This window comes from Lepisosteus platostomus, chromosome 6 (genome assembly GCF_059453375.1).
Source record: "Lepisosteus platostomus isolate fLepPlt1 chromosome 6, fLepPlt1.hap1, whole genome shotgun sequence".
NCBI classification, from domain to species: domain Eukaryota; kingdom Metazoa; phylum Chordata; class Actinopteri; order Semionotiformes; family Lepisosteidae; genus Lepisosteus; species Lepisosteus platostomus.
Genome location: NC_142616.1, coordinates 23,528,578 through 23,555,929, shown reverse-complemented (window position 1 = coordinate 23,555,929; position 27,352 = coordinate 23,528,578). Strand labels below are relative to the sequence as shown.

The 27,352-nt window shown below is 36.3% G+C and overlaps 1 protein-coding gene across 1 annotated transcript in view; it reads right to left on the bottom strand.

Moving 5' to 3' along the window:
- Window positions 1-27,352, bottom strand: part of arid5b (AT-rich interaction domain 5B) — a 69,216-nt gene that overhangs the window by 31,079 nt on the left and 10,785 nt on the right. Inside the window, exon 4 of the mRNA XM_088634928.1 lies at window positions 13,998-14,228. Within this exon, the coding sequence (XP_088491054.1) occupies window positions 13,998-14,228 (231 nt within the window). The remainder of the gene's footprint in view (window positions 1-13,997; window positions 14,229-27,352) is intronic.

Genomic DNA, 27,352 nt, shown 5'->3' with positions numbered 1-27,352 from the left:
GACACTGCATCTGATATTTTAGCATCTGTTCAGTCACACAGTGTTTATTGTATAGTTCCTACTTAGTGCAGGAGCTGGTTTGTTTTTAAACTAAAGATCCATTTTCACCTCAAGAAAAAACAAATGTCCAAGCTATATGAGCTTTATTTGTAGAGCAATCATTTTTGGCTTTTGGGATACACTGGTTTTTTATTCTTTCAGATACAGACCAATATTGCATTCAAGCCAAGTGTAGAAAAGCGTGAAACCCATCTGACTGCTTTTCGCAGTCTTCATTTTGATTTCTTTCAGCAAGGTGTATTAATCTAAACGCCAACTGGGAAAAATCAAAAATGAAATAAAAGCACTGCAGAGAAACTAGCTGTAATACATCATAAGTTAAGATATTCAAGCTATGTGCTGTTTGTTTCATGAAAAGCCTGAAACAGATACTCAGCATGAAAAAACATTGTGTATTCAGGCTAGAAATAGATACTTTACAAATATATTAAGAATCTTTATGTCACTTTCAATTTATTCCCATTGAACATTTTGTGTTTTTTACCCCCAAAACTATTTTTATTTAATCATTCGGAGGGGACCTGGAGAAATATACACCCTGTTTTGCCAATGCAACGAAACTGTGCTTTTGGCTGCCTGACAACATGACCACGTCTGTTTGTTCATCTCAGTCAAACAATGTGAATTCCACCCTGGAAAGGATTAGCCAGGAGATGGGGCAGCGGACAAAAGACCTTCCTACTGGTTCCCAAACTTTGATTTCTAGTGCATATAATTACACAGCACATTGTACGTCTTATCACGCTGAAAAGATCCTATGGTCAGTTTTTAATAAGTCCGGTATTCACATCACACAGCATCTTTAATATACATTTCACCCCTGATTATTTTCCAACAAGTGAAAGGACAGTTTAATTTTCAGGAGATTTACAGTATGAACTAGTAAGACCTAGTTTACACTGCTGTGCACTCCCCATGTTACTAAGGGGATATAGCTGCTCTGTAACCAATCCAGAGAAGAGCAACATGCATGTCCAGGATTAAAGGGAGCCCTTTATTGTTGAAAAGAGAAGAATATGAGGGGATCCAGTATGATATTCAATATCCTCAACTGCAAAGGTAACCCAATGGGCCTTTCAGAATCAACACTGAAACACAGACTAGTGGGCACGAGTGAAAACTACAGGGAAACGCATTGAAAGCCAAGAGCAGGAGGCATGTCTTTACACAAAGGGCTGTGGGAGTGTGGAACAAGCTACCCCGCCACATGGTTGAAGACGACTCAAGAAATGGCTGGATGAAATATTTGAATCAATTAGCTGCTTAACAACCAAACAACCTAGGTGGGCTAAAAGACCTCCTGTCATTAGTAAACATTCTTAACTTGTTATAGAAAAGTATTTGTACGTACTGCAACAGCAGGAGTATGCCTGTGTATGTGTCTATGCTTGTACAGTAGATATACACTTATTCAAAATTCACTAATAACTTTATAATACCCCTAAGTCAGAAATATTTGAATTCAGAAGGAATTCAAAGACTCAACAAAAGATGGCCTTTGAAAGGACAGACAAGCGCTGGTGTTATCTTAATGTATTATTTTATGTTTGGGGCCAAGGGCTACATCATGATCACCATTACACACTAAACAGCAGGCCTCGTAACCTGAGTCCCCAACGACTTTCAGCACTGCGCTGGAAAAACCCACCGTCAACGACTACTGCACTTATATTTACATGAAATTGAATACACCTTTGATGTTAGTCTCCCTCCTACAGGTGAGCTGTTAACATTCACTGGATAGATTTACTTAATCCATTAAAAGTCGCACACACACTGACATCAAGGGGATTTTTAATCACACCTCATATTATTTTTTAGGGATGTTAAAAGTACCAAGATAAAACTGCCGCCCACAGGGCCCTAGATAGAATAACACATCTCTATTGGTTTTACAAATGATGACATCATGCTAGGCACTGATCAGGTGGTTGTGTTTTGACTGTTGCCTAGCTGATGGTTAGGTTACAAAATAAGACTTCTTTCCTTCCTTTTTCCCCCCCTTTTCCTCAGCTTCTGCACACCCCTAAAAAAACAGAACAGGAAGTTGTTAGGCTTTAAAGACTTCACAGTTTGCTGGAAGAGACTAGAGAAAGATCTGGATCTGTCACTTTCGTTATCGATTCTGAAAACTGGACCCCAATGATGTCGAGGTTTTTTTTGTTCAAATTAATGCCCACCTTTGCCAATGTCCTTATATTGCAACAGAGAGCATGGGAAAGTAATCTAATTCTTCAAAGTCTCTACAAGTTACTTGCTGATGGTATAATAAAGTCATTTATCCACACTGGAACTTGTGTTCCTCATGCTTCAGGCATGGCACAGTCACTGGACACAGGCAACCCTCTACCTCATAAGCTTGTCAGGAGGACCCAGATCTGCTGACACCAGACAGATGGACACAAACCAACAAAACAACAATGCCAAAGCTTGACCTCTTGGGAAATCTGATGATAGCCAATCTGTTTCACTCCCCTTCCCCCTCTCCATACACACATCAGTGTTCACAATGCAAGGAAATATACCACCAACCTGAACAAATACTTGCACAGCGCTTAATGACTGGAAATAAATCCACAACCCCTCAATTATCCTACCTGGATATCTTTGCTAATGCCTGAATCACAGTGTTGTACACTCACTGCAAAATGGCATAACAGATCTGCTGAGACACTGTAGTTTGTAAACAGCTAGGTTTTTTTTCCATTTTGTTTTTTTCCCTTAAGTGCAGTGCAACCAACAGATACTTTCAAGTCATTCAGTGGAATCACAGTAAGTGTTTAACATAAAAAGCATTCTGATTAATGTGATAAAGAGTCTGGCTTTACTTAGATGTTATAAAATAAAGGAGGATGTTTAATTTGTTGCCTCAAACTGCCTAAATTCCCTTTTTTTACAGCTAAGAAGCAACGTTGTGAAATACATGCAATATAAACAGGGATGCTATTTAAGGGTCAAGGGCCAATGGATTACAGCTGTACATTTTCTTTAATGAAGCGTTGTTTTCAATAAAGAAACAGCTTAGAATACACATTTCTTTTATGTACTTTGAATTTCTAAAGGCAGACTAGCTCAAGAGGAAAATTTGTATGTATATATACCAAGTACAATGATTCAGAACTAGTAAGAAACAACTCCATTAGGCAAGATACAATAAATTTTTTGTTCAAGGACACTAATCGTTAGAAATAAATTTAGAGTTTTCTCCAGAAAATAGGTTTTAATTTGCACAAAAATAGGGCCAGCTGAGAGTTCTGCTATTATACCAATAACAGGAAAGCTTTTATGCTTGTGTCTATTTCAAGCACTTACATTATATTTTAAATATGAAGTGCAATGGTTACAGCATAATTTTCCACTGAACTCAATTTGTAATCATAATACTCTTATTACAGCACCAACATGCTCAGTGGCAACAAAGACGCATAAAGTAGTTTCTTAACCTTAACGGAAAAAGGCCAAGGAATACAAGAACAAACAAATTTGTCATTCATACAATTATTGATCATTGTCATTGATTATGATGATTATTGTCATTAGAAAATTATGATCATCCAATTTCTCTTTTTACAGCTTAGGAATATTTTCCAATACACCACACAAGTGTAGTGTATCCATTGGCACCTACTGTATCTGAAACCAGAGGAAAACAAAATCACAAAAATGCTATGTAAATAAATAAGTAAACCAAGACTTTACACCCTTTTATTTAATGCATCCAGTGTAATGTAGTACCTTTGTCATACTAACCCTGCACACCAGTGTGCAAAAATGTATAATCTTACAGAGTTCTGAGTGCTGGAGATGTCATAAGGTCTTTGCAGAATTCTATAACATAGTGGTGACCTTTAAAATGGGATAAGTATGCCTGACTGTAAAATAATAGTTTAGAAGAGACATAATACAGAGGCTTTCGTATTGTGTAAGCATTCCATAAGAACTTGATCATTACTGAACCGAATTATGCAAACATCACAATCTTATTTCAAAAGAACAACATTATCCTAGTCGAAAACTGATTAAGGAGGAGTTCATTTTCACTTGTTTGACGAAAAGAAATGCAAATGCTTACCCCTGCATCTTTTGTGCCATTGTTTTTTTATGTACCAGAAGGACAATCTGCTGCTGGTCTTGTAAAAGTATGTGCGTTGTGATATGTGACCCTTTGAGGTATGCAGCCTTGCAGTTTTACAATACTACTGAATGTTTCCTGGCTGGTGATTACTTACTAGCTGCCAGGAGTTAGAAAAATAAAAAACACACACACTCACTTGTGTGGAAAGAACAGATATAGTCCAAAAACAAACTGCAAGTCACACCAACAGCTACATGACCACTGCATCTTGGAGGCATGCTTTTTAACTCAGCTATTCCTTGCAACATACTTTCTAATTACCTTGTTGATGTACCACACTTTCTACACTTACGCCTATGTTAATTTTCTCAAAATTAGTGTGATTTGGATAAGTATCCTTGTGCTTTCAAAGACTCAGGCACACAATGCCGCGATTAATTGTTGAACTGAACTGAAGGGCTATTAAGACTGCAGTCGTACAGCTCTTCAAAATGGTAGTCTATTATTTCTGCATGAATGCCATTGTGCTATGCTAACTCATAATAGATTGAAACTCCCTAGTCAAAGGAAGCCTTTAAATTAGTTATGATAAATCTGAAATGTACACAATAAATAAAGTAATATTGTTGTTATTTCAAATAAAGATAAATTATCATGTTATTCATTCAAGAACTATTTGAATTTCTAAGCATCCCCGGCAGCTCTATTTAATGACAGTTAATTACAACGAAACACAAAAACTAATCAAATGCCCCCCAAAGGATATAACTATGTCAAAACGTTCTGTAAAGAACATTGTAATCACAGGCTTATAGTGGAACCCTGTGTTTAATATAAATGAATCTAACCTTCAAAATACAAAGCAAAATATATGTAAATAAAACTAAAGATGCCATTTATCTTATCATTTATGATTTGATTGAGAATATTATGTGACAGATTCCAGTAACATTTTTGATTTCTTGTTTCTTTGGTTAATCATTAGACTTTTCAGGGGAAGTCTGCTTTATATTACAGGTAACCCAGCTTCACTGTCCTATAGCATGACTACGTGCTCAGTCAAATTGGGGAGAATGAGTTCAGCATAATTTCCCTGCGCATTTCAGAGAATCTGATTTGATGCCAGAGGGAGCTCAGTTGAGCCCAGGGGTATATGCAACACAGTTTACTTTAGCCAGCTTTCATATCAACTTCACTTACATAGCTAAAAGAATGTGCAGTTTCACATCGTAATGTGTGAAAAACTGACCTTTTAGATTATTCTTCCTGTTAACAAGAGATTTTCCCTTATTTAGTAATTGAATGCTAAACATATAATGCCTTCCCTTTGTGGTGGTTTTTTTTTGCTTCAGCTCTTCTGGGGAACATTAATTTTATAAGCTGATGAAAATGACATGCTTGATGATTTCTTTTGTTTGCTGTACTGAAGCACATTAGCATTTTGGTACAAAGTGAGATTTACTGTCGATGTGTTGATACTTGGAACTGAAACTGTTTGAATTTCTATGTGTATTTTGCAATGTTTAGACAAGACAAACATGTTTTGAAATTCCAATATGTTGAGACTCCACATGTATCATATTTAAGTTATCCCAGACATAAACCAATTTCCCAATTGCTGAGTTCTTAGCATGGAGCATGACAGCAATGAACAACACTAACACCCACCTTATTCCAGTTAAAAACTGGAAGAATGTGCAAGTTTAACATGGTAAATGAAACCAGATAATGTATGAGAAATAAAGAGAAAAACAGGTGAATGTAGCAGATCTGATCTGTGAGTTACAATGCGTTTCACAATCATGACTAACAAGAAAATTCTGATTTACAGCCTAAGCAGAATATTAATGGCACACACTGAAATTATTTTTTATTCAGGGTTTTTATTGTGATACGAATGCTCAAGGATCAATGTAGGGTGCTTTGGTTCAAATAGTATTTCAGCGAAAATCTGAAGGTTCAAAGGTTTGTTCTCCTGCTCAGAAATTCAGAGGGAGTTCAAAACATTCAAAGCTTTCTTAGATGCTCACAGAAATTTTCCTTTGCTTTAAAAGAAAAAAAACACATTGAATTACCACCACTTCTTGGAATCAAAATCTTTCTTTAGTGTACAAATTGAATCTTTAGATTTGCACAATAATTCTTATTTCAGTAGCTGACGCAGACCCTAACTGAGACAAAACAGTGTGATCAAATGAATGAGCATTATTGGGTAACTGCAGAAGACAACCAAGATTAGAGCTCTTGGACAATATGGACAAGTCAAGGTACTGCTGTTAGGGTGAAGGTAGGTGAGATTAGGATTTGACCTTCTTCTGAACTTTCGTTTCAAACTTCATTTTCACAATGGTAGTTGCATTAAAATCTCAACTAAACATCTTTGCCAGATACTAAACATAATTATAGGTAGAGTACCGTGAAGGGGGTGGGTATCGCCAGGTACAGTATCGCTGCAATCCAACACAAGCACATACTGAATACCCAGTGTAAAAGACACCGCAAAACAGGTTTTACAACACAATAAGCATTCATACATTTAAATAGGTGCTGACATTTACAAAATACAATGTACAATGAACTCTATCACACTGACCAGCCCACCAAATGCTATTGTTATCCAGAAAGACAACTTTATAGCTTAAAGCACGATAAGCAGTGCCTATGCTGTATGCCCACTTTGCTTGAAAATACAAGAACTTAATACTGTTCCACATAAACTATTTCAAATGAAAGGCAGATGGAAAGACTACAGTGTCTCATTTATCACTGTGGCCAGAGAGGATGATTTTGGGCTCAACATCCAAGGAACTGAAGTGAAGTTGAAATGCTAAAGCCAACATTAGGATCTCCTCGTTTGTTCCAGGCTCCAGCAAGAAAAGAAAACAGACACTTCAGTATAGTTAATACCCAGCTCACGTACACAACAGAGTTGTGCATCACCAGCCTGCAGCTATTACACTGCTTAGAGCGACTCAGCTGTGTCCAAATAAATTTACAATATGATGTACAAATTCTCTAATGCCTAAATAAAAATTTTAAAAGTCAGAAACTTAAAGACTGAAAGATGTTTGATTTTTTTTTCCTGGGTTTCACCATGACCTGTCTGCCAGTGTAGAACTGTCTCATGTCCATCAAAAAAATAATATGCGGTATCAAGGAGTCAGTTGCAGCTCTTTCATAATGTATGCTGCATATGGTTTATAAGTGGGAGACTTCCAAAAAATATAAAATAAAGAAGTGCAAACAAATTTCAAAGCCTAAGGCTCCTTGAGGATAAATAATTCAAATATCATCCCTTACTCAGTGGCATTCCAGGTATTTTTTTTAATTAATCTTTTAACTGTGTTACTAAAAAAAAAATGTAATACCCACCAAGTCTTAAGATGCACTGGAGTTCATGTGACAAACTCATGATCTCCATTAAGTGTCACAACTACTAGTTAATGCACGTCACAGTCAGAGTCAATGCTCAGAGCTTTGAAACACTGCCAGGATGAGAAGTTCTGCTAATAGAACTTTGACCTCTAAACTAATAACTTCAACCTTCATTTAAGTCCAGATTCCCATTGTGTTCTTTAGTCATATATCCCTCCCCCCTACCCCATACTAAAATGTTTTATGACTCTGTTGGCAAAGAGAGGAAAGAAAGATTAATCAGTATCCTGCTCTAAAAATACACATCTGAGCATTTCACATGCTATTAAAGTTCCTCTTACAGCAGATTTGCTACAGCTCCTGTGCTTATTGGCAATTGTTTAGACTGAAAAAAAAATCCCCTTTTAAGGATAAAATTGATGTTAAAGCACTTGGGTTGCACTAAATATAGCACATTGTATGGCATTAAAAACGTTACACTGGAATTAAAGCACACGACCCTTCGGCCATTCTAGTGTTCATACTATTCACAGATTGAAAGAACACAAAATAGGAATAGCTGAAAAATTAAATCAAGCTGTTTTACATAGAACCACAGTACAGCAATAATACCAGGTTTCTCTTAAAAATGAGACACAAAAGCCTCAGGTTATATACTAGACTGAAAACAAGCACTCAAAAATACTAAATAAGAAATAGCATACTGTAAGTCATCTTTGAGGCAGCAACCTTTAAGTGAATACAAGTAATTTAACTAAGCCAAGGTTTTTTGTATGTTTCAGTATTCAGAGTACCACTAATAAACTCCTTTTTTCAATCATTCTTTAGGAGCAGAACTTATGTTCTGTCTAATCTGAGTCCCAGGGGAGTGGCTGTGTAGAGCCCTGATGTATGTTCTTCGTTAGAGGTCAATAACTGTTACACAGCACTTCGAACCACAGCTCTGTCATTGTTCTTACCACAACACACAGGGAAAAAAATCTACAAGACGAGAATAATATGAAAAGGATTTTTCCTGGTCAACTGCTCCTAGTCCAAAAGGGCAGGGGCTTTGGAGGGAGTAATTTACACAGATGTTTGAAAACAGGAATACATTATCTGTAATGTAAGGATTAAAGATTAAACGAAGTTCAAATCTCACATTTTTTCCACAGACGGTGTTAGGCCATTCAAAACACACACAGCATTCACACAACACTGTCACTATTCGTCAGGTTAGTGTGATTAAGCAACTTTCTTCCCTGGGGCGGAACAGAGGACTGTATCTTTGTAAAGTCACATTCCTAAAAGCCTCAGTGAGCTGAGTAATGACTAATTCCATTGAAAGAAAAACAATACAAATAAAGAATGAAAACAAAAGAATTCAACCTGTAATAAGGAAGCAATGTTTTTACAGTGACAAACCTTTCAAATTCAATTTGTTTAAAAAGTGTTATCAGATATTTCTTGTGAGTTATTTAATATCCATATTATCTAGACTCATTAAATGTTTATAGCAAAAGCCGTGCAGATGTCAACACGATAACAAATCACAAACCTTCTACTGCAGCTAAAATGCCACAAATAATGCTAGAAACTGAACTAATGTATGACCTTCCAAAGCATAAGATAAGATTAAAAAAATAAATACTCCATCCGGTTTCAAGTGACCTTTTTTCCCCTCACTCAAGTGTAAAACCCTAAAGTTTTTATTGGTTGCATAAAAAAGAACATAGAGCCAGAAAGTAAGACTCAATTTTTTTGTCATGAATTATTTATTTTCACTGTAAGTGGTCAGTCGGGGATATGACCAACTAAAAATCAAGCTCAATATTTTTCTTCTCAACACAGCATTCCAAATCAATGCACATCATAGGTACATTTCTGAAGTTTCTTAATAACAACAACAAAAGCCATTCAAGTGTTGACATGCAGTGTTCTTTCTTGAAGGTAAAGCAATACTTTTGAACAAGAAGTGTCAATTTATCCTCCTCTGAGGATTTATTGCTGAGGATGAGCTTTTTGACTTAAGAGCTCCTAGCCAGGAGCATAATTAGTCCAGATCACAAAGGAGAGCACTAAAAATAACTGCAGAGTCTCAAATGTCCGACCTAAGATACAAGCCATTCCCATAAGCAAATTATTTTATTACTTCAGAAAAAAATAACTCTGCAGTTTACAAGAATTCACTGTCACAACCTATTTGAAAGGTGTGGCACATTTAATATTAATTTGAACCTTCTGAAGTGGTTGTGTTCAATAAAATAAAGCAGTCCAACAGATGTTTAATTTACTGCAGTGTAGTCAAAACAAGGAGAGTATATCTTTAAAAAATAACAGAAAATTGTTATGCTATGCTAAGTAAATATTTTTTTGACTTTGAACTCAACAACACATATCCTCCTACACAGCAGTTTCACAGTGTTTTAATAGAGTATTTCATATAACTCTTAGCTGTCAGTGCACAGCGAACTGAAGAGGCCCCAAGCTGCATTAGGGGAAATAATAGCAATTTGGTTTTAATTTGACGTAATGCACGATAAACAGTTACTGGAAAATATTACATGGCTGATTTTTTTCTTCTGAAAAGCCAGTGTATTCTTAACTATGTGACCGTGTTTTAACATAAACCAATTCTCTTTTCCATTGTACTGTTCTCAGGAATGTTGGCACTCATTAACAGTCTGAATTTCTATACAGTATATATTCACGGTAATTTCTGGCCACAATAGAGGAACTCCTGAGGGACTTTAGGAATGTAAATGTTCAAATGATGATAGATTTTAAAACCACCTTCAAGGCAAAGTCTAAAAAGATACAGCATACATGGTGGTCCAGGGACACTGTGGAAACCTGAGAAAGTTTGATTGGACTTCTTGAGGTGTAAACTTGCAGAGAAATAAAGAGTAAATCTGATCTCTGAGTCAACAAATTATTGTCTTTACAAGCCTGTGGCTTCCTGGAGATATGAATGGTCTTCAAGGAAATACGTTTGTCTGAATGCATGTTCATCACAACATATGAAATTTAACACGCTGAAGGACATTTAACACATGGTCATTGTATTAGTGATTTGAACAGACTCTACAGATGTGCTATGATGCCCTAAGTATACTTAAAATTGACAGAGTCTTTTAAATATCTGATATTCTATGTCAAAACAACCTTAACTAAACCCCTTGCCAATTATTTTTCAAGGTTGTTTACTCAAGGTATCTTGAAATCTTGGATGTTTTTCAGTTAGAATTATAGGTATCATGCACTTAAACAGTTAATGATATTAATGCCATCTCAAAATAGAACATTTTCATATAAAACCTCTATCTCCTTCATACAGTATATAAGTGCAGAAAGAAGTTTTTTTTTACATCACGTATGTCTATTATTAAAATCTTAATCTGACATAAGGGATACACATATGGTTATTCAAAAATGTATGACCTTTAGGTAACACTATCCAGATTGTGAAATAAGCAAAGAAACTTCCAACTTGTCCAACATAATCCTGAGAACAGTATATGAAAAGAAAGTATGAACTCAGTTTTGGGGAGTTTTTTCCAATGGCTACAAAAAAGCCAGGACTTAATACTATGCCTCTTTTTAAAGAATAATGCAAATTATCAGTCTATAGAATTCTTTAACAGTCCTAATTACATGGTGTGTAGACAGAAAACAGTTATTATTTTCAATTTTTTTCTTCCCTACTCAGACAATCCCTTCTTGAGAGTATTAAATGATTATATCATTTATATTCAGGAATGTCCACAGTTTCACAGCACTGCAGAAATAGATCTGTTTGGAACATCTGGACAGCATTAATAACCTGCATTAAATCTACCCTGGCCAAATAAGAGAAAGGTCTCAGATGGAATCTGGAAAATGTTCCCACTTCAGTAAATGCTTATGTTTTGTGAAATACAAACAGCACTGTTTCAAACAAACAAACCACTAGTATTTAATCTTCTTTCTAAGGGAAAATTAGGACAAATGCATATCCTATGTGGTCAACAAAAAAAAATCCACTATAAATAGAAAAAAATGAGAACGTCTACAAATAAGTAGAAAACTAAATAGTCAATCAGATTTAAAAATACACTGTTTATTTAAACAGCATGCCCGTGCACCGTATCAGATTGCAAAGGAACTGGGTAAGAGGTAATTCAGTCAGATTTATTTTTTACTTTATTGCAAGTAAAGAATAACAACTTACATTAGAGTGCCTGGTATTTCACAATATTCTAAACAAATGCTTACAAACACTGAATGATAAATCTTTGCCCAGTGTCTAATTATTCAAATGTTCCATGAGAACCACATGGTCTCAGCAAAATAGCTCACCCACTTCCTTATAGCTTCCCAGAGTCCAACAGATTTCATATTGCTTTTTTTCTGTCAGGCAAAACATTTTTTGATCGGGCCTGGAGATATTTATATTACTCAGAATAATTCTTTTAAGAATGTGAGAGCTGTGCTCAAAATATTGTACTACAGTAATCATAAACAGCTTTATTCCAAAACAAAAATATGAGTCTTTATGAATGCAGAGAAACTAGTAATAGGCAGGAAGTCTAAGAAAAGTACTGGGTTTTCCAAAAAAGCAAAATATCTTTTTTCTAGAAATATTTTCGGCACACTGCTGCCAAAAAAAGAAATCTTGGTACACTCATAAGAGCAAAAACATGACACTTAAGAAAAAAACTCTTTATCTATTTTATGTTTTTCCAGAAGCAGTTACTGTGGAAGACAGAGAACAAATCATTAAACGAATTTACAATTACTTTTGACACAAATGGCACTTTCAAGAAAGCAAGATTAAATTTTATCCAAGTGTCACATGATTTGAAATAATTCAAATTACTAACACCCCCTGAAGTAAAAACTATACACACGCATCCACCTTTGCCCTAAGCAGCAAAAAATCATTAATCCAGACTTCACTGCTATGAGCATCGCTATAGATATCAGTATTGTTTACCTTTAAAAGGAAAAAGGTCAATTAACACTTTAAAATCCTTCTTCAGGAAATGAGACATGAGAACATTAAGGTTTCAGTAATGAATATTAATTACAGACCAGGTCTTGCAGAAAAAAAAAATGGATCTCAATCTTTAACTTTCCATGTTTGTACATTAGAGACCTAGCAAGGGCTTATGAAGAATGTTTAAATAAGAACAGTAATGATTACGTTTATAAATGAAAAAAACGGATCAATGATTAACAAATCCTTTACATTATAGGTTTTACCACACACTTCATTCAGCAAGCTCCTCTCTACTTCTTTAGATAGCCAGCTGCTCTGAATGGGAATTATTGACTGTTCTGTACTTGAGTGTAGGATTACAAATCCCAGTGATGTTTGCTCAATACAGGGTGTTAATAAGGGAACTGAATTTGAAATCCATGGAAGCCATTTGGAACATACTGGAATAGTAGCAGCTCTTACAAGGAGCTCTGAGAATTCCAAAGGTCAGGGTTAGCACTTCTAAACACCATAAACAGAGCCAATTACTTACAGTGATTACTAGTACTCACCCACCTGGCACTGAACCAGACAAACTGTAGGTTGTACTTTAGTGAATTTACAACCAACTGTTTCCTTAAAAAAAGAACACACGGTATGTGCTCAAAGTACTGTACAGCCCACAGCACTTCCGTCAAACTGAGAAAACCTTGGTTAACTATGTGTAGCAGCCTTGGGATTATTAGAAACACTTGTAAGAAAGCCAGGCCATGAGTGAGTATACTAAACATTTTTCCTAAGTGTAAGATATTTTTAAAATTCAATAACCTCCCTGGCCATTTTTCAGAACTGCCTGACTTTTTTCGCCACAGCTATGGGGTACAAACCAGTTTTACATAGTTGAAAAAGCTGGATGTTAACATCTACTTTTAAAGCCAAGTAACTGTCACTCTGTTTTTTTAAAAAATATATACATTTAGGTATTCTGTCGCACATGTTTCACTTTCAAATTCAAGCCTATCCCTTTTTAATAAATACAGTGTGTGGTACTTCTAAGAATTACTATGACTTCACTGCCCTAAATATGCTATTAACAAATAACATTGTCCAGCAACAAAAAACTACTGGCCTCTACAAACTCTTTTCAATGCTTCAATAAACTTCATACAGAACATAATATGGAAATATATCCACAGTAATGAATACTGTTGATTACTCACAGACCCATACAGTTTTTCATATTTAAGATGATATGGTGCATTTTGGGATTCCTGTAAGTACTGTAGGAGAGGACGGTCTTTTCCCTGCATCTTTTGAACTAAATTATTTCAGCAGTGCTGAAAATACAGCCTGCACGGACTGTCGATGCTTTTCAGTTTTTGGATTTACCGTTTCGAGTTTATTCTCCTAAACTCTCTATAGTAGAGGGGTTGCTCTTTGAATGCTGGAAAAGATGGAGCTAAATAACGATAACCAGTGTAGCAAAATGCCCAAAGACCACAAGAGTCCGCTTGAGCGCGGATGTAGTTTAACAGCAAGTGGACTTACCAAATTCGTCACAGATGCTCTCGTTCTCGATCAGCGTCGGATGTTCAAAGGTGTCCCGACAATAGAGGATCCGAGTGTTGTTATTCAGGGACGCTATGCCACCCAGGGCCAGGACAACGTGGTCCGTCAGCAGAGATGACGGCCTCTCTCTCAGCCGTGCGACCATGGAACGATAGCGACAGTACTGAGGATAGCTCAGCACCAGCACGTTCTTTTCCTCATCATCCTCGCCTGCACAGACAAAAACAAAACGCAAGGCGTTCCTTCTTATTTTGGTTGAACAGTAGAACAGAAATGAATGCATGTCTCTACAAAAACTTATTTCAAAATCCACCATTTGCAGCGCGATACATGACCACGACAAAATGCCAAATCAGTTGTAAGCAAAACTGAGTGCAATTCCATAGTAACTGATGTAACACCAAACAGCTCAAGCTCATGAATTCTCAGTTGACTATGGGATGCTTTTTACTTTTTATATTTTTCAAGACTCACAAGTGTAAGAAGAATTTCAGCTCACAGGCACATTAGCAGGAGTTACTCAATATATGTAACATGAGTCATGGAAACAAGTTATGTTTTTTTTTCCCAAAATACTTTATGAATTACAGGTTTATAGACATCTCAAAGTGTGTTACAAATCTTTTGCTCCCTGTGACCGGTTTACATCTAAGATGTTCTTTTCAAGGTTTCTTTTCTTCAAAAACTAAATCTGCCCTGGCCTTATAGTGCGATTATAGTGTATTTGTTGCAACAATCACAAAGATCATCTGAATTGCATGAAGTTCTATGTAATCAATATTCCCTCGCACTCATTCCCAAAGGATCCAAAAGTGCTTTACACAAGGTATGGGACTTATGTCATCCACCACTGAGTCCCCGAGCCCACCTGGGTGAACTGTGGCAGCAATTATACCAACACACATTGGGAGAGGTGGGAGAGGGGGCTCGAGGTTTAACTGTAAGGAGGACAGACCGCACAACCACCGAGTAGAAAGCGAACAGATTGTAACATCCCTCCTCTTAAACAGAGCGCCATTTTAATGGCCATTTGATCAAGTTTCCCCATCTCATTCTAAGGATGGAACCAATTACAGCACAGGTGTCCAAACACACTGGGGCACTGGCTTGAAAGTTCACGTCCAAGGATAAAGAGTGCCACCTACAGGTCTACCCACCCTATCTACAGCTGCAGCCTGGTTTTTCTCCCTAGGTCCTGTCCAAACCCAGCATCGGTCAGCTTCTGAGATCAAGCTTCAAAGTTACAAGGCTGCTGCGTGAACCAAACATTGTGGTGTTAAAGGCTTTCAGCTTTTACAGACATTCTCTAATTTTTTTGGCCCCTTGTTACATTAAACTGAAGCCAAGAGCTCAGAGAATATCGCACTCAATACAGCCACATCAAGATTACAGCTGTTGTCCATGGGCATAAATGTATCCATAAACTAAAAGTGCTGCCAATACTCTTATATTATAACTGCATTCCACAGACAGGAGCAAATCCAAAAAACAATCTGTGAATTTCCCATTGGTGAATATTTAGAATTTCATTAGAAAAGGATATTTAAAGCTATAGGACATTAGAAAAAGGATAGTTGTCATTAGTGGTTTGCTGTGATGTTTCCCTCACAATAAAGTATATATTTAGAGAACAGAAGTCAATCGTTTATTTTTATATACACCATTAAATTAAGCGTCATTGAATCATTCCGGGAAGAAAAAGACAAAATTGTGAGTTGCAATAATGCAGTCAATGATCCACTATGGCCCATGGCACCCGCAACTTAGATGCATTCAGATGGATTTCATACTTCCAATTGTGTTCTGACAGATGAATAAAGCAAACATTAAAATGTTCTGTTTATTGGGCTTATCCTTGTAATGGTGCTTTATGCATGAATTTGTCCCCGTAGGTGCAATACATCTGCACCCTCTTGTAGACCTGAAAAGTGCACAGCAGGAAAATCCTGGTGTCATTTAGACTCTGTCAATGTTATGTGAATCCGATATTCTTTTCTGATCTCGTGTCTGTGCCTGTATGTTAGCAAAGGCTCTGTGCATAATGAAACAAAAGATACATGAAGCCTGAGTTCTCCATTTGTGAGATGGAACAGCAAGAATTCTTTTTTGGGAAACATCACATTGGTCATGATGACAGTGACAAATTGATTCTCTTGGTGTTGAAACCTTCCTGTTAAATGTAACAACTTACCCTAATGCAGCATTTTATTTGTTTCTAGATGTAACCAATTAAGGGTTTTAAAACCGAATACAGCTACAGTATACAGTTTGCTTTTTCTCCGTGTTCATAACATTATACCCAGTGTATTTCTACAGACATATCCACGTGCCCCTATAAAAGAAAAGGCTGAAGAAAATGAAAAAATAAATTCTTCTTGTTGTGTCATGGCATTGATTAAGTGTTCTGTATACAACCCAGAGAATATACCCATTCATTTGAGATTCCTTGACACATTGTGGTTTTCACATTGTATACCCTGGGGTAAATTGGGGACCATTCCTTTAGAATATGTTCCATTGATAAATACTCCAATGAAAGTAAAGTCTTCATTACCGGAAAACCCTTGACAACAAGATAATTCCCACCTTCACATGCAATTAAAGGGACTAGAGCTCGTCTTAAAATGTCCATTTTTTTCTGCCATGCTGGTGCTGCTTATCAAGTATCTTCCTTATGTTTCGCCAATTTGTCTTGCTGTAGGCAAAGATGAGAAGGGAGAGAAGCCCCAGCTACAGCTCCTTCTACCTCGAAGCCCTTTTGTTCATAAAATCTACCCTTCCTAAATAAAGGGATTCTTATCTTTCTATAAGCAATTTAATTGGCTGGGGCTGCACTACCATTAGAGAGCAAGGAAAATCACATTATGCAATTTTCTTGTTATACTTCTGACAAGCAGTCTTTGTGAAGAACCTAGGTAAGCACCGATTGGTTGCAAAATAAAGTCTGCTTGACTAAGCTTCACATGTCTTATCAGATCAGGGAAAATGGACTCAGACTCTTAACTCTGTCAGTGTTCAAGTGCACCCAGGTATTCAAGCAGAATGTCTAGTCACCTGAGGGAATTTTTACATAATACCTTTTGATACATCTTGCATTACCTTTGACAATTTTGTACACTTATATGCAGATTACTTTCAAAACAAACACATAGACTCATAGACAGCAGGCAGAAAACCAGTTTGGACACTCTGGAATATGACAAAGCTTTCACACTGTGCCAAGAAATGGTGCCTAGTTGAGATTATTGTGTCTATTTCAATGAAAATGAAGTTAGTACTTCTCAAAGTTCAAAGAAAGGCAACAAGAATGATTACTGGTCTGAGGGGATTGTCATGCACAGCAGAATAAAGGAGCTAAGCCTTTTCTATCTAGAACAAAAGCGATTGGGAGGCGATTTGATCCAAATGATTTTAGATAAGATTCATCCAATGAGACAGTTTTACCCTCAGTGTTGAAACAGAGACACAGTCACAATTGGAAAACAAAAAGGGAATTCATTTGGGACTAACAGGAAACTTTTCTGTACTCAAAGAGTTGTAGGTGTCTGGAACAAGTGAGTAAGGCTCAAACTCGGGGCTCCTTCAAGAAAAAGCTGAACTAATTTTCCACTTCTCAATTCTCACTGTGGCCTTTTTTAAACATATTTTTCTTCAGTTAATAGTTAAGTACCAATGTCTTCTCACAATAAAATAAGAGCAATACAAATCTTTACTAACATGTGACATTAACTTAGCTGTATTAAGGGTCTAAACCTGATTTATATTAAACACTAACTGAGACGTTCTTTTCCATAAACGTACAAAGTGAATATTCAACCTACTATCAAATATGACATAATGAACTCTATAGCTTTTATTTTACAAAATAAATTGCATAATTGCAGACTGATCAGCAGATAATTCCAGAGAATTTCCCTGAACCAAACCAGATTAAGGTTTAAAAGTTCTACTGTATATGCTTTCAAAATGTTGATTCTAATGCCTTTTGAAGTTCAGAATTAATTAAACTTTGGAGAAGAAAAATATATTTCAATTTGAATCCAAAACAATAACAAAAAATAAACCTATTGTAAGGTCACTGGTTCACTATCTCAAAGAAAAAGTTATTGTTCTGAAATGGCCCTTCAACATTTTTTAGACAGCAGGGTTGAGTGATTGAATTCCTGTGCAAACACTTTGCAGTGTGTTCCTGCCTTTTCTACTGCAGATTTAGCATAAACCTCAAAGACTCTCTAAATCACACATTTGTTCCCTGAAAGACAAACACTGCTCCTGAAATAAAGACTCCTATTCAGCCACACCCTAACAGGCAAGTATTACACTTTTTTTTAAAAAAAGTTACTTTGCCAAGCGTCTAAAAACAAATTTTAATAACCATCTCTTCCCCCAGTGTTGTTAAGTACCTGTTTATTTTAGCTAGTGGGAGAAAAAAAACAACTCGGACAACATGAAATACAAATAAATTGCACCCTGCAATGGTTTGTTTACATTGCAAAGGCAAGAAAAAGTCATGATGTTAATGCCGAGATGACACTACACATTTAGACTGTTATTATTCACCTCATTGCTTTACACAATTAATAGATCCGATAATTGGATTAAGCAATTCTAACCCATATCTGGCACAGGTCAGGCACTGACACATTAACCTCTGCCTATAATACAGTCTTGTTTTACCTCGTTTATATTAAAACTACTTTTGCCGGAGAACTAAGCCATGCGACTGCTTAATTTTCACAAATAAAGTCATTATTCATACTACACAAATGAGTGAGCGAGTGACTTAATTTTAGTTTGTTTCATTACACTGAATCCTTTTCCCCCCTATTCACCAACATTTCCAGATTATGTATGCATTTACATCCAGGCCATCACTTGAGGCCTGTTTATGGGTTAATGACTGTAATGTGCTCTTATACTAACCACAGTAGTATAATATAATGCAAGAAAAATATCTGAAGTAACAAATTACCCTGAAATAGGCTGCTTTGTATTCAGTATATGGTGCTATTAGCTGTTCTACTAGTATTGATTTCAGGGTTGCAATATTTTCATTTAACCAGACCCCTTTCATATGTATAACACAACTCTGCATCACCCTTTTTTTCTGCAACATCCACAGTTTTTAACAAAAGACATGACACAGTTAGCAGCATGCAAGCAGCTCCTCAAGCTGTTAGTCTTTATTTTAAAAATAGGAGCTGCCAGTAAAATATGTGAAAAGAATGTAAAGATGTCCAATCTTCAGCAACAGTTTCACGTTGCTACAAGATATAAAACCTTTTCATATTTAAATGAATTTAATAAGATCCCACCACTACTTAAATGCGGTTTTCTGTGCACTCTCTGAACTTCCACATGCACTGTATAAGAACGCAAGAACTTCCTCCTTCAATGCTGAAGCATTTATGAAGATCCTTTAGGAGTTTCACCAGCTCTCTTTCTTTTCATCATTCAGGGCATGTACACAAGTCTTTAAAGCATATCATATTTCTGCAAAGGTTACACGAATCTAGAGGAAACTTTCTATATAAAAATGGTGCCTGGAAAAATACTGTGCAAGTTTGTTCCTGCACTTAATTACCTAAACTGCAAAATATACCACACGTTGCCTGCTAGTTACCTTAATCACATTTGTGTGATTGTGCTTTTGATGCCAAAAGAAATATCTGAAGCTTCAAGCTTAATGTATTCCAATTTGCTGAAAATGCACATAGAAGCAACTGCATTCTACATCTCTCCCAAAGCCACAATAACTTTTGCTCTATTTGATTCCTTTTTGTTCAAATTCAAATTGACTCAAACCACATTTTCCAAAATATACCCTAATGTCAATGTAAAACACTTTCTTGATGATTTATGTTACCTAGTGTTATTTTATTACATTAGACATTCCATTCTCTAAGCTTTCTGCTTTCAGAGTTGCTCCCTAGCAACCAGCAAAAGCTCTGCACTGATTTTTATATAGCTGGCAACATTCCAGTTTTAAGTGTCTGTGTTATTGATTGGTAGATTGCAAAGTTTGCATTTAATAGCTTCTGTAATACATGACAGAATTATATAAAATTCCTCATGCCAAACCGTTCCTTCGTCTGACAAAGAGATTGCTGTTAAAAACAGAACCAATATATTAGACCATGCTAGACGAAGCATATTTTGTTTAAAATACAATCAGGATTTTTTTCCCCCCCAAATGAGCCAGTAAATGTCTGTACCAGAAAGCCATTATTATTTTAAACTAATCTAACGGTGAGTAAAAATAGAAAAAGGGTATTTATCAAGAGTCGGCAGAGGACAGCTCAAATAAGATCTCTGCACAAAGCACAGCTTAATATCATTCCTTTGTGTAATCCTCTGGACTGACAAAGATAGTATTGTTTGTCTATTAAAACCAATTCCAAATGTAACTCTGCATCAGTTACACACAGAGAAACACATGCTTGTCAGAAGGCGCTTCAGGAGTTGTCAGTCAATTTAGAGAGAATTTGGTCTGTTCTCCATGTAGGCTTTCCAATCCATTTCTTTCCAACGTGAAATGTCTTTGTCTTCAATATAAAGCAGCAGAGGAACAATGATTTATTTCTGAGCAAAAGCATAACCTGCACAAAATATTTTATTGTCCTGTTAACTTTGTTAAGCCATCTTTTCTAACACTTGGCAATTGTGTATGGGCAGACTATTATTAGTCCTTGATATATTATTAGTCCTTGCTTTTAACACAAGTAGAGAGCTTCCTCCCCTTTTTAAACGCATGTGAAACAAAAAACAGTGGACCAACTGTCAGTCTGGAAGATATGGAATTGGGTCAGAGGAAAGTTATTCTTCCAAAGTCATTTTTAGTGAGGTTTGTCTCTGCACTTAAAAAAAATCCTATTAAACAGCTTACGATCCTTTCGTCACAAACTGAATTTAACAACTCTGAGATACAAAAGGAAGCAAAACTGAAAAAAAGATTACTTATTAAGAAAAAAGAAATTCCCCAGAAGCAGCCAAATCAAAATTCTAAAATAAGAAAGAGAGGGAGAAGTAGCTACTCAATGGCTGTGTTCAGAATGTTATCTTCCACTTCTCTAATCACCAGATCTATGAAGCAGCTTTGAAACAAAGTCCAAATACTTGCTTAAATACTTTACTCCAAACAAACAACATTCACATTCTTTTTTTACCCTTATGTTAATAACACAAACAAGCCATTAACTTCCACTGAAGAGCAAAAAACAAACAACAATAAAAAATAAAATTACGAATCAATTAGCTATTTGCTTGCAAGAAGGATAAATATAACTGATGTTTAATGCCAGCATCATAATACATATATTTTGCTAATTAAAACAAACATTTAAAGGCCTCCAATACGATATGTTACCCTTATTTACCCTCTAGGAACATTTCACTGTTCTTCACTGCAACATGAATGTTGAATTCTCATTGCTGCTTGAATATTCATATCCTACTACTTATCCATCCTGAAGTGAAGACGGTCAAACATCTACATGCACCTGAAATGAAGATGCTCTCTATAATGCACACAGGCATAGTGGGAACTGCATCATATATAACAAGGGACATCAAAGCAACCTTTTATATGGACAAGCCGTTCACTTCGAATGAAAAAATGATTTTTCCTGTTTTAATTAGCAATTTAAATATTTATTAACCAAGAAGTAGATGTCATAAAAGGCAGTAGCAACGAACTGCGACCTATTACGTCAGAGCACTTAACATAAGCCTGTTTCATAAAGGAAAATTAAACTGTAACAAGCCATACTAGACAATGGCTGTACCCCCTTTTTCAGCTGTGAGTGGGTAAAATGATTACAATTTTCCTGAGAACAGGAAGAATGGCAGAGAATAATAGCATTGCTCAATGAAACCAATTAAACAGCATTTAGAATCTGACACAAAGGAAGGATTAGATGACGGCTGGGATAACAAGATAGTACATTATCAATGCACTATTGTGCTGATTTCTTTATTTCCCGTCATTTTTAGACAAGCCTTTTCAATTATTGTCCAAAGAATAAATCATTCAAAATGCTACGACCCGTCACCAAAAACACACATATTACAGAATGTATTAGTTTTATAAACATTTCAGACCTTAGTTTTGCTTATTCCCTAAAACACATCCCCAGCTACAAATGTAACATTATGTGGTCCTGAACCAATCAAACTGGCAATAAATAAAGTTTTTATTTTGCAAATTTAAACTCGAGAAACCCTTGACTAGTATGTTGTCTTCAGGGAGGTATACTTAACAGTACAGCTATTTAATTCCTATGTAGACTGGTTACATTCATTCCTGCTGAACTAAAGGCCTTTTTATCTGCAGAAGAATTAAAAAAAAAACAAACAACAAAAAGCATTTAAAGAACCCTGGATATGGGTCTGAATTTGGTAGTTATCTTCTGCATACAATGAAATATAATTAATTTAAAAGACAATTCTTTATTTTTTTGCATCTGTGCTAAATTCCCATAATCGCTCTCCATTGTCACTTCTTAAGTAATGGGCTTAAATATACAAGGACTGACAAAAAGCAATTTGTGCTACACATCAGGAGGAATATGCTTCATACTTCATTCAATATGACCCTTCAGATATAAATTGTATTTACAGACTAAGAATTAAAGAATTAAGTTTAGAATTAGATTTGGGAGATAGGGAGCCTTTTACAGTGTTTGGCAGATAGGGAGGTTCTTACATGTCTGAATCAAGAAGTTGAGCATGATGTTCCACTCATGGAGAAGAAGAACTGCTCGATTTCAGAGATTCGATGCCGCCTACAACCAAATTTGCAACAAAGGCCTTCAGTTAAAGTCATGATAGATGACAACAAAGGCCAGGGGATCCCTGGGATGTTCTCTCATATTACTAATTTACTTGGCTGATGTTTTGATCCAAAGCAACTTACATTTGTGTCCGTTTAAGCAGCTGGATAGTTTTACTGAAGAAATTCAGGTGAAGTGTCTTGCTCAAGGGCACAACAGCAGTGTCTCACGTAGACTGAAACACACAACCTCCCAGTTACCAGTCCCTAACCACTGCTCCACACTGCTGCCCATACTTCAGGAGCACTCTACCCACAGAAGAAAGCATGGTTATGCTTGAACATACTTAAAACTAGGGATCTGTTTGCCAGAAGCCATCTACTCCTACATCAGTGAGCAATACCTTTCCATTCACACATCTTCTAAACCCATGAAGAGAAGTCCGCTGCAGGACAAACCCCCTCTGTTCCTCCAGCCTAGGTGCTGAAACTCCAGGCAGGCCGGAACAGGTGTGTTTCATGTTAAGCATCATTCATCCTGTGACAGCAGAGCGCTTATCTTATCGTCCAATCACAAGTGACGAGAATCTAACTAATCCTTATACTTTTGACATTCAACACAGTACTCTGAAATGGTCAACTTCACATATTTGGATGCATGGATTACTGTACATGTATGGTGTCTAAATGTATGTGTAGCTCACACGATGATCACCACTTGCTTATGATAGAGCATATTAATAGCAAAGTGTAACATTCATTTCTTTAACTCAAACCACCCCCATTTTCAACATATCAGCGTAATAATATTATTGTATTTATTTTTATTATATTTTATGTATTGTATTAAGATTGCACCAAAAATGTGTTCAATTATAAATACATTCTTCCAAAACATAGCTGCTCGAGACTAGACAATACAGATTATTGTCCAGTCTCAATGTCAATTCATACCTGCGGCAAAGAATATATTTGTAAATTGGTTACAAATATTCATAAAAAACGTGTTGATTTTTCGAAAACCACTATGCTGATCTGTAGTGGAGGATAAATACCAGGTCATTATTCACCATAACCCAATGAAGCTAGGCTGGAGAAATCACAAACAACCCCACAGTATTTCAGCAAACAAAGCATGTGCCCTCAGATTAAAATTAATAAAGGCAGTATACTGTAGTAGCCTGAAGGGGTGACTTATTACATGAACAATGCCATCCAACATTACATTTAACTGAAATTTAGAGCAGAAAAAATGAAATTATAGAAAACAAACAAAACGGATAAATGAAAATATTTGACTATTATGGTTGCAAGTCTGTTTCACAAAAGCTGTTGGCTGTTTTGGGATTTTTGTGTTATAGAAGAAGTCAAATTAATAACTCCACTGTTTTTTCAGGCAGAGTAATGGACAGACAATAAAACTATTCATTTCCTCAAAGGTCACCCCTTGGAGACGTGCACATTGTTTAACAGTCTACCAGCATAGCTATTATCCCACAGCAAACTGAACAAAAAGAGGACAAGGAGCTGCAAATGACTGAAACACCACAGAAATTGGCAACAAAAACAAAAGTTTTTTTTTTTACATGAGATGATTAAACATATGCCATGTTTTTCTGCATGTTCAAAGCTGTTCATACTTTCTTAGCAACTAATAGAGTTTATTCCACTCCAGCACACAATTTACTGCTTACAGATTTAGAATTCTTGGCTCGCTTCCAAACTTTAGTCATAAGGGAACTAATGATATGAACAGATCAGTGTGCTATAATAGAAAAAAAGCCCATGTAAACTTCCAACATGTCTGCAAATAATCAAGACATGATGACTATAAAAGAGGCAGTCTAAAAACTGCTCAGAGTGAACACTAAACCACTCAATTCTGTTCAGCTGAATGTAGCAGAATATAATGTTAAATAAAACATTAATTTAATTACTTCAGAATGTTTGGACTTCTAAATTAGTTTAAAGGAAGTGCATTCCAGAAATACATGGTTTATATCATTTACTGAGCGAAGCAATAATCATCAGTGAAGGGTCAAGTTTTGCAATCTGCAAGTAATGAGGATTGGATTGAGTAACCGTGTGTCAGAGAGTCGTGGTTAAAACATATTCATTTAAATTCATAGCATCTGCATAAGAATATCTTTGTTTATGGTTGCCTTTAAATGGAACACAATTTCCTACACACAATCAACGGTACTGCAATATGAAATCGTTTGTAGTTAGACCAGAATAAATTACCTGGCCTGTGAGCACAAACATGTCATCTGTTTTTACTTTTTCAGTTCTCTACTTGCCTGTGTCAGCACACACATTCAAGGAAAGCCACAATTCCGAAGAACAAGGCAAAGACGTCAGTGAAACCACGTCGATCTTTGTTTTGAACCGTTGATATCAATGGCATTTTTAAGTATTATGTCATTGAGACAGAAGGGTCAGTGAATACTGCCTATAAAATGCATGAGCCAAACACAGTTCCTTCAGAGCACTGACGTCCAAAAGGGCTTCATGCCAAACACAGTTAACAGATAAATCACTGTTCATTCTTTCTGCTCCACAACAAGCTTACTGGAAGCAAACAGGACACTCCCATCCATCAATCCCTGCACATGAAACAAAATGGGCAATATGTGCTTTCAAAGCGCTTGTGATGAGTTAGCATGTTTCAAGACTTTTTCTCTTGGGCAAAAGGTATGGGTCCATTTTAGTTTAGAACACAAGTGCCCATCCAGCTAGCTTATCAGTAAAGCTGCATTTCAGTCTGTCCAGTCTTTACAGCCTCCTTTCTGCAGCACATCATTTCTGTGCTCCATCAGTGGACACTGCAGCATATGTGCAGAATTAAAACAAGCAGCATGTTTATTAAGGCTGTTATATTTTGCATATATCAGAGCTGATGCAGAGATAAAAAGAGACAAACTTCCTTTTTCTGAAACAGTTTTGTAAACACAACTTCAAAGGTTTCCCTTCCGATCTAGACCTGATGCTTCTAAAACAAGTTCTTCATGATTACTGGTTATATCGATTCTATATTTCTCATTTTCTTTATATTTATATTGTCTAGCTTTCCAATTCCGTTCATATTCTCTTCCAGTTTGAGCTATTATTCACATTCTGTTGGCTGATTGGTTGTCTTGCTCTTGAGGGCAGTTAAACAAATGGTTAAAGGTTTGAAAACATGCTGTTCAGCAGGGTCTACCTGTTGCAGAGTGCAAAGACTGAAAAAAACTGAAAAGAGAATCAAACCAATGTCTTTCTGGCAACCAATCAACAAGGTTTTGTAAGAACCTTCATTGGTTTGCTCCCTTCTATATTTCTAATGGTGAGGATGTCTCATTTTACAAAACACACAATAGTTAAGGATTACAACTGTCAGCCATTCTGGTTCCAAGGCTATTGTGCCTGTACATTTTCTTTCTTAACCAAAAGCCAGTTTTGATTACATCACCGCTCACCAGCTCTGGAAAAAAAATCTTGCACAATCCTTACCCTCACCTCTGCAGAATAGTGCTACCGCGGTCAATGAGATGGCATTTTAAACAATTCAGGAACGGATAAGGAATTTCATATTTGTGTACCTCTCAAAGTAGGTATCTTCAGTGGATTACATTCGCATTCCTGTTCCAACAAGCAAAAGCCTCACAAACTTTTCACTCCTTGAATTCAAGAGCTTTCAGTATGACTAATAACAAAAAGGGACAAAACGACATTACTCTCACTAATAAGATACAGAGGGGCCTTTATTTTAGAGAAGAATTTGGGCGAGAAATTTCACCCATGAACTGCTCTCATGAGATAAAGGCATTAAGGTAATCCAAATATTTTCTTCCTTCTTTCCTTCATGGCTCCATTCAGATATGAAACACTTGTTCCACAAATCCACAAAAACAACCATTCCAACAAAGGAGGGTTGGTAGCAGGTTTCCAAAGAAGTTCTGAACTGAATTTCAATTAATCTAAATGCAAAAAGGTATTACTTCAATCACATCTGCAAAGATACCCTCAATATTATTATTACCCCTTGTGCTCCATCGTGACCCAAGTCTAGCGTGTGAAAATCATTATAGCTCTGCTGTTTCCCCAGAGATGGTGCTTAAATTATAACACCATTTCTATGCTTCAGTGCAATAATCACTTGGGTACAGGGGTAGGTAGGCCATTCTTACACTAATTACTGTACTGTATGTATTATCTGAATGAGAAAACCAGAGCAGTGTTACACAAGGAAGAGAAAGAGGGGAAAAAAACCAAGACATTCGGAAATCCAAAGAGAGCTGAACAGCTATGTATCTAACTTTGATTTGATACAGACCCTAGTTCATCTCTCTCTCAACTTGAAAAGTCTTCTGGTTGGACTTTTTAAAGGCCAAATAATGACTCACAAATCTTATGTTGATCAAAAACAACAGCTCTGCCAATGAGCTCTTCTAACAAATTGGAGAAAACATTTTTATAGCCATCTAAGCTTACCGACACACTTTAATTCTCCTTGGCATGTTGCCATGGCATTTGTACGTGATCATGTACTAAAAAACAGCTTTCCTTAATTATTAAAAAACAC